Genomic DNA, 9193 nt, shown 5'->3' with positions numbered 1-9193 from the left:
TTTACTGATTCTCGGTATGCCTTTGGGGTTGTGCATGACTTTGGCACCCTCTGGCAGGCTCGAGGTTTTCTTACCTCTACTGGTACCCTTATCAAGAATGGCCCCTACATTGCCGCCCTCCTGTATGCAGTTTTACTACCGTCTGCCTTGGCACTTGTTAAGTGTACTGGCTACTCAGCGGCAGACACCGAGGTGGCAAAAGGTAATGCACTTGCTGATGCTGCTGCAAAACATGCTGCCACTATAAAACCTTCACCAGAAGCGTTTCTTAGTCCCCTCTCTGTCTCTGTAACGCCACCATCCCTGTCTCATCTCGCTCAGCTCCAGGATTCTGCCCCAGAAACACAGAAAGACTCCTGGAGTGCTTTGGGTTGCTCTTTGCATTCTGATTCCCTTTGGCGATCACCCACCGGTACCTTTGTAGCCCCCCTCTCACTCTACCCGTCTCTAGCCGCCCTGCTACATGGTGTTTCGCATGTCGGCAAGGAGGGGATGGTCTCTGCTATGAGTAAGGCGGGGTGGTGGGCTCCCCATTTCAGCTCCTTTGCAACCCGCCACTGTGCCGCTTGTCTTACTTGTCAAAGCCACAATGTAGGCAAATCTGTAAAAGTAACACAAGGGTTCCGGGGTTTGCCTCAAGCACCTTTCCTACACTGGCAACTTGATTTTGTACAAATGCCAAAGTGTCAGAAATATGAATTCATTTTAGTTATGTCTGTTTTCGGGTTGGATTGAAGCCTTTCCCTGTCGCAAAGCTGATTCATTGTCCGTTGCAAAATGTCTGTTAAACCACATTATCCCTACCAAGGGAATTCCTGCCACTTTGTCTAGTGACCGGGGAACACATTTTACTGGAAAAATTGTTCAACATCTAAACCAGGTATTACATGTCACCCACCTGTTGCACTGCCCTTACCATCCACAGAGTGCAGGGGCAGTTGAAAGGCGAAATGGTGTGCTTAAAAATAAGCTGGCAAAAATCTGTAGTTCCACAGGGTTAAACTGGCCAGCTGCTTTACCACTGGCCCTTATGGAAATTCGGTCATCCCCATTCCAGAGACACAAATTGAGTCCATTTGAAATCATCATGGGACGCCCTATGCGAACAATGGCTACTATTACCCCAGCCCCAGACCTAAACCTAACTCACAGCACGCTCCTCCAGTACTGCAAAGGGTTAATGCAAGCTGTGAGCTCCTTCCATTCGCAGGTGCGAGCAGCTTGGCCGAGGGAACCCACCTCTGCTGCCTGTCACACTCTTGAGCCTGGTGATGTGGTGCTGCAGGTAGACCCACTTCGGAAGCACGCCTTGGAACCCCGGTGGAAGGGTCCATACCAGGTACTGCTCACCACCCAGACAGCAGTGAAATTATCCGGCATCGGTGCATGGATCCATGCCTCGCAGTGTAAGCCAGCGCCACCTCAAGGGGACCAAGCACCTCTGGAAGACCACGCAGAACCAGCTTCAACCCCAGAAGACAAAGAGGAACAGCCTGCAATACGTTACAATCTGCGCTCTCGTAAGGGTTGCCAGAAGCAGAGGGTAAGCAGACAGCAGGACCCAACAAACAAGAAGCAGTAGTGAGCCTAGCGCCTGCTGCCTGGTGGACGTAAAACCGTGACTGCGGTTCCCTCGAAAGGGGTTGTCGGAACCAGAAAGGGTCCTGCTTCCAACATGTGTCCTTTGAGAAGCTTAATCCTCAGCTACTGTGTCCTGAGGGTCTGGGGAATCCAGAGTGACAGTGACAATTCTTTCATCCAACAACAGCTGCAGATGGCCCAGATCCTGAATATTTCTAATTGCTGGGTCTGCAGCCACATCCCAGCTCACTCACAAGCTAGTATCCCCACCATGGCAATCCCTTTGAATTCCTCAGAGCTTGCTGGAGAACCCTATCTACTTGGGAAATGTCAATTGAAACTGGTTATTTTCAGCTATGAATTACATAAAGGTCAACAGGGGGATCCTCTTGTGGTGGTGAAGTGCATAGTAGTTCCTACATCATTCTTCCTCCTGGTCTGGCATAATTGGAGCCATTGGCAACCAGCATAATTTAGAGGAGCCTTTGGGGTCACTCCTGAAAGGTGCAGCACAGAACCTAGCCCTATTTCTGTAAATGGGTATAATGATATTTACCACCTTTGTAAAGCCCTTTGAGAGCTGCTAAAGAAAAAAAGCTATATAAGTATTGTTATTAAATACATTTTTACACTCCTTTTAGGGATTCACATTGCCACTGAAAAGTTGTTATTCTTCTTTACTATCCTATACAATGTTCCTTCGTGCTGTAAGAATGCTTAGTAATCTGGGAAATTTGGAGAAACATTTTAGCTACAGTTTGGTAAAGGAGACATTGGGACAAATTCTGGCCTCTGTTACACATGTGCAAACTTATGCTCCAAACTTGATCACTATTTCCTCAAACAATGCACTGTTCCTATTAAAAAGAAAAAAAATAAAGGTTATTTGGGACATAAAACAACTCCCTGTGACGTGTTTTAGTTTAGTCTTTTACTTTTGACCATTTCACCTTGACTACATTCCCTAATTGTTGCCATGTCAGAATCACAACCTTAGTTGTAGCCAATAGTATACTTCTAACGTCTACATAAATTCAGAGCTACAATTTTATAATTGGGACTCTGATGAAATTAAATAACCAATTGAGCCCTGTCTCTGTGGTTTATGATGACCCCAGAGAACCTCCTAATGGTATTGCAGTCTTATTATGTACAGCTGGAGATACATTATTCCTTATGTTTCTGCCAGCTGTGACACAGTTCAAATTTAATTTTCCACAATAAGGGTGAAATTGTGGCCTTCCTGAAGTCAACAGTTTTGACTTTGATTCCAGTGGGACTAGGATTTCACCCTATATTTTGGTCACATTTAAATGATCATATTTTCTGTGCAATTTTAGTGTCTGTCACTATTACATTATTGTAAATTAAATTTGAAAATTGTGGAAGAGATTTCATTCAGGTTAGCATTTGAAATTTGCCATTGGAACTGTTTAACTTGTAGATCACTATTAAAATAATGGACTATCAACCCTTCTGTCACTGAAGGTAAAACTGATTCTTTAATTAAAACTAGAGTGTGCCTAGCTACTCCAGTTATGTGCAAAGGGAGAAGTGGCTGCAAGAAGCAGTCCCTATGCAGTGACTGGACACAATTGCAGTCCCATTGCTCCTGACTGCAGAGATTGCTTCTGTCTAGTGTACCTCCAAGTGGGAAGGGGAAGAATAGAGCCCATGGCTCTGCCTAGGCACCAGCCAGCTGGCTTTATGTACAGGAGAGAGTGTCCTGGACTCCACAAGAAGCACAACAGTTAATCCACTTTGCCTGCATGCCTAGAAGCTAAAGCAGAATCGCTCCTGGAGCTCCCCCTTGGGTAGAGGGGCCAGTGCACAACCGAGCCCATAGTTTCTTCATGGAACAGGGTATTGTGGTATCTGTTAACAAATACAGATTTCAGAATAGCAGCCGTGTTAGTTTACATTCACAAAAAGAAAAGGAGTACGAGTGGCACCTTAGAGACTAACCAATTTATTTGAGCATAAGCTTTCGTGAGCTACAGCTCACTTCATCGGATGCATTCCATGAATGAATCCAGAATGCATCCGAAGAAGTGAGCTGTAGCTCACGAAAGCTTATGCTCAAATAAATTGGTTAGTCTCTAAGGTGCCCCTTGTATTCCTTTTCTTGTTAACAAATACAAGATCCAGGGGTCCTATGCATGCCTATCATAGTATGTGTTGTACCTCATCCAGTGCACCAAATGCCCCAACAATTATGTGGGTGAAACCAGATAATCACTACAGTCTTGAATGAACTCACTCAGAAAAATACCCTATCAGTGTGGGCGAACACTTTTCACAAAGCGATCACTCCATATCTGACCTCTCAGTCCTCAACCTCAAAGGAAACCTGCACAACACCTTCAAAAGACAAGCCTGGGATCTCAAATTCATAACTCTGCTGGAGACTAAATACCATGGTCTTAAAAGAGACTCTGGTTTTATGGCTCACTGGAACAATTTGTAACACACCCTACTGCCTGCTCACCCTTAATTGCCCTCTTTATTTTAAGTGGTCTCCTACAGCATGCGTGAACCCCTTATGCTTAACAATATGTCCCACCTTATATTTAGCTTGGACACTCTGGTTACATTCTCCAGATCTGAGGAAGAGCTCTGAGAAGCTCAAAAGCTTGTCACTTCCACCAACAGAAGTTGGGTCCAATAAAAGATATTACCTTATCAGCCTTCTCTCTCCCATATCCTGGGACCAACAGGTCCTACAATAACAACAGGGCTACAATAACATTGGAAACAACAAATACGTGTGTGACGTTTCTGGCAAAAATGCAGAGGGAACAAAAATGTAAAAATAAATAACTTCCTGGGTCTAACAGTTGTAGCCTAGTACTCTGCATCCTCTCTACTGGCCTCCAAGATTAGTCAGAGATAGAAGGGATAGGGATTTAAAGGACCCAAAACCCAGCCACTATTCTTACTGTCTGCTGTTCTCCAAGTCCCGCCCAGCTACAGCAGAGCAACTGAGCTAACAGCCATTGCGCTTATGAGATGTGGTTGTGCTCTGGGATTCTTACAGATCACAAGGTGGGAGTTAATACTGCATGAAGCAGCAGTAACTTTCTACATATTTTACTGCAGATCTTTGACAGTTCTGGGAGGGAGGGAGGAGCATATAGCTTGGTTCAGTTCCTCCCTCCATCCTGGCCCTGCCCTTTTTTTGCACAACCCATTGCCCAGGGCCATTCTGGGGGGAATAGGGCAGCATCACTGTAATCACTTTCCTGCTCCACATAGCCCATCAGTTGCTTTCTCTGTGATATTGCGCCTCTCTATACCACTTGGCATGGGGCAGCAGAGGTGTCTGTATTAATTAATCAGTAACAAAATATATCTGAGCTACTAAAACCATAGGTAACAAGCATGGACGAGACAAATGCAAAATAGCACTTTCAATGACACAAATTGTAAGGCAGTATTATATGTTTTTCTGGCAAAGACTCTTATGTATTATTAGCCAGCTCATGTTCAAATACTATTACAGGAAGTCAGACAGCCTATCCTGACTCACTGGTGACATTGAATACATTTATACACATTTTAGTTTAGGCTGCTTTCTGCTGTGTGACCACAAATCCATACTGTGATGGGCCTGATCTTGCAGTCAGCAGGAGTTTTGCCTGAGTAAGGGCCCTATGCAGACATCTGGGTCTATCTCCACAAGGTTCTTATTTGGAATAAAACAATGCATTCTGACATGAGCTGAGTGACCAAAATGGGTTAACAACCCAGGTGGGCCACAAACTTATTTTGGCATAGTGGTTAGATCACAGTTGTTTGCCCTATGTAACCCAGTCTTAGATTCTTTTGTTTTTAGAGACACAGAACATTGGACCCACCCAGCAGATTCCATGGCATTTGGGAATGACATGTGAGTAGTTAGCAGGCGGTGAGCATGCCTCCAATACTTCCTGTATCATCTACCTACAAGTGACAAGTACCAAAGAGGTACCTACCTGTGAATCCACTAATTGCATCACAGTGCATGAGAACTGCTTTGTGGGGAAACCTAGGAGAAGGGCATTCACATTACAGTCTATCTGACACATTTCAGAAGCACAAGCTTTGCTCATAGGAGGCTGCTCTGGAGGAAGAACAGTATTTAGAGATTTTATTTATTTATTAAAATTCAGGTTTAAAAATCTAGTGAAACACTGTCATAGAATACTGGGTTTTTGTGGGTGTTTTTTGTTGTTGTAATTGTTACATTTCCTGGCAGGGAAGTTTTTTTTTTTTTTCAGTTTAGAATGTTCATTTTTAGAATTTGCAGAGGGAGGAAGACTGGGTCCACAAGGTTTGGTTTTGTATCAAAAACTGATGTTACGTAGAAGCTGATAATTTCTTAAAGAGCAACATAAAATGTATCTAACTTCAACATGAAATTCATTGTCACTTTCAGGTTCAAAATCCACACAACTGGCCTCTCTCCAGCAACGTGTGCTGCATGGCAGCCCCTGTGCCTGCACAGTGTCTCAGTGACTTCCATTTAGGTGCCTAAATTAGACTGGCATATTTGGGCTCATAAATAAATAGCCTAATTTGCAAAGATGCTGATCCAGAATTTCCCAGTCACCATAAAGTCTGGGTGTGCAAGCTATCAGAAATAGGGAAATCTGCCTGCTCTTCAATGCTAATGACGAGTATTGGTAAAAATTAAGGTTAAAATGTCTGTGCATGCTTAACTTTCGGCATGCCATCATGCCCAAAGAACCAGGACCTGAAATATGCACTGCAAACCTCCTATGCTACAAGTCTGGCCTGGGAAAACATTAATGAGTCTGCAGTAACAGGGTGTTCATCTGGATCCCTTAAATCCAAAATTCTTTCTTTTCACATGTGGCTATGACCCAGCGAAACCTCCCTCCTTATCTACAGGCCAAGGTAGCCACAGCTTAGTGTTGACTCCTATCAGCGGTGAAGCCCATCCAAGACCGCAGATTCCTTCTTGGTTGTGTCCCCCACAGAAGGGGGTACCCGAACCTCGGTTTATCCACACCAGTGTCTGTACCCCGGGCATAAATCGCTCCCCCAACCCTTAGGTACCCGAACCTCAGTCGTGCCCTAGGGCATAATCTACCCTCTTAATAGTTACTGTCTTCCCCTCATCCCCGTTATCCGAACCAGCGGTTACCCGTGCGGGCCCTGAGTCACTCCCAACCGCGCTTATCCGACCCCAAGGGCCTTGCCAGCTCCCCCAGCCCCCGAACCTCGGCTCCGCCCCAGGGTGTGAACTGCCCCCTTCGGATCAGGGGTGGGGGAATTAACCCCTCCGCTCCCGACCCGCACCGGACCCCGAACTCCCCCGGCTGGCTCGGGAGCGCAAGGCCCGTCCGCCGAAGCGCTGCCAGGGCTCGGGCCCAGGCGGGACCCCCGGCAGCCGGCGCGGGCAGGGGGCCGCGCCCCCTCATTCTTTGCCGGCCCCCGCCCTGCCGTCAGCGCCGCTCTGCGCCCGCCCACCCGGCGCTGTTGAGGCGCCCCTGTTTGCTGCGCCCGCCCGCGCTGGAAGCAGCCGCTGGCTTCTCCCCCCACCACAAGCAGCGGCGGCCGGATCGAGCGAGCCGGTGCCTTGGGCCGGGCGGCGCGGGCTGGGAGGGGCAGAGCCGCGTGGGGAGGAGCCGCCGCCGCCGGATGCTGTGAGGAGGCAGCTCCAGCTCCCCCGCGCTGCCGGCCACTCACCTGGGTGGGCAGCGGCAGCAGGCGCAGCCGGTCGGGCTGCCCCGATCCCGGCCCGGGCGCGAAGGAGGCGGAGGCGGAGGCCATGGCCCCGGGAACCTAGCGGGGCCGGCGCCGCGGCACGTCCCCGGGTCCCCCCCCCGCTGGGGAAGCCGGTCTCCCCGCACCGCCGCGGCCTAGGACTCCCGGGCGGCCCGTCCCCGGCGCGGGGCCCGCCCGCCGCCCGCAAGATGTCCACGCGGACGCCGCTGCCCACCGTGAACGAGCGGGACACCGAGAACGTGAGTCCGGGCCCCGCGCCGCCCTCCGGCGGGCTGGCTTCCCTCCCCGCTCCCGCGCTGCCCCCCGCCCCGGCCTCCTCCTCCGGGCTCACCCCAGCCCAGGTAGCCAGCGCCCGGTTAGGCCGCCGCCGCCGCCTCCCCCCAAGCCCAGCTGGGCCGCTCCCCCGTACGCACGCTCCGGGCGGGCCAGGCACCTTTCTTCAGCCCTTCCCTTCCGTGCTGGCCCGGATCGCCTAGTCCTCCGGCTCCCCTCCTTCTGGGCAAGCGCCCCCACCGCCCTGTCCCCTAGGCCGGTCACCCCTCTCTGCCTGGGCTTCTCCCTCCCTCCGGCATTCTCTGCGTGAGCCAGGCACCCCCGTGTGCCCCCTTCCTCCGCTCCGGCCCACTCCTCCGAGCCAGGCTGAGCTCCTCTCTCCCATCGACCCCCACCCCCTAGGCTAGGCAACCCCCTCTGACGTACCCAAGCTGGACAGTGACTCTTATGCATTGTCTGTTCAGGTTGGTTAGGACTATCCTTGTGCATAAGGATAGTCTGGTAGAGTCTGCACTTCCCCACACCAGCAATCAGGTTTGGTTATGTCCTTCGCTCGGGGCAGGTCTACGCTAAGTCAATCTAATTTGGGCACTCTGGGGTGTGGAAAAGACCCCCCCCCCAGCGATGCAAGTTACAGCGACCGAAGCGCTGTCCACACTGCTGTTATGTTGGTGGGAGACGCTCTTGCGCCAACATGGCTTCCACCTCTTGGGGAGGTGGAGGAATTATGCTGCTGGAAGAGCGCTTTCCTGTTGGCATAGAGCGTCTTCACCAGACGCACTACATCGGCACAGCTGCGCTGATGTAGGACTTCTAGTGTAGACCTGTCCTCAGGCTTGGGCTAGCTGCACATGTTTCCTCTCGAGGCTGGTTTGCGCCCTTTCTATATTCTCCAACCCTTCCATACACCAGAGGTAGGAAACCTTTTATGCTCTTTCTGCCTGGGCTGGGCACGCTACCCCATCTTGCGTCCCCTAGGTTGAGCTGCTCTCACTTTGTAGCCCTTTGGGGATGGGTTGATCTTTGCATTCCCCTTACGGTACTTCCTCTGATGCATCTTGCTCCTTTGAAAGAGGCTGTACTCCCTTGACTAGTACTCCATTGGGCTACTTAGCTGTGTCTCCATTTGTGCTCTTCTTAAACATCCTTCGACCCTTGCCTCCTTGTTCCACAGCCAAAGTGGTGCCTTATAAATAGGGCCCTACCAATTTTACGACCGTGAAAAATGCATCGCAGACTGTGAAATAAGCCTTTCCCCATGAAGTCCGATTTCTTCTTGCAGCTAGGAGCGCCCCAGCTAGGGGGCTCCTAGATCCAGCGGGGCTGGGGAGGGACAGGACTTGTCCATCCCCTGCACAGCTGCTCTTGGGGGGAGCTCAGACCCGCCTCCATGAACCTCCTGTGGCTGCAGGAAGTTATGCAGTTGCTGCCTTCAGAGTCCAGCTCTGAAGGCAGCACCGAAGTGAGGGTGCCAGTCCCGTGAACACCCTGCCCACACACACATACAACAGGTTTGCGACTCTCTTCACAATCCCCTTTTGGGTCAGGACCCCCACGGTTACAACACCCTGAAATTTCAGATTTGAACATCTGAAAATGTGAAATT

The 9193-nt window shown here is 50.0% G+C and overlaps 1 protein-coding gene across 2 annotated transcripts in view; it reads left to right on the top strand.

The window, feature by feature from the left end:
- The first annotated feature begins 7113 nt into the window (after nucleotides 1-7113).
- Nucleotides 7114-9193, top strand: part of MARK1 (microtubule affinity regulating kinase 1) — a 119263-nt gene continuing 117183 nt past the window's right edge. Inside the window, exon 1 of one of the 2 annotated variants that reach the window (XM_073338840.2) lies at nucleotides 7114-7553. In XM_073338840.2, coding sequence (XP_073194941.1) covers nucleotides 7503-7553 — 51 coding nt within the window. In that variant the 5' untranslated portion in view covers nucleotides 7114-7502. The remainder of the gene's footprint in view (nucleotides 7554-9193) is intronic. The other variant, XM_073338843.2, reaches the window with a different exon arrangement.

The sequence above is a fragment of the Lepidochelys kempii genome, chromosome 3, assembly GCF_965140285.1.
Source record: "Lepidochelys kempii isolate rLepKem1 chromosome 3, rLepKem1.hap1, whole genome shotgun sequence".
NCBI classification, from domain to species: Eukaryota; Metazoa; Chordata; order Testudines; family Cheloniidae; genus Lepidochelys; species Lepidochelys kempii.
Note: the sequence above shows the minus strand (reverse complement) of the source record. Positions and strands in the feature narration are given on the sequence as shown.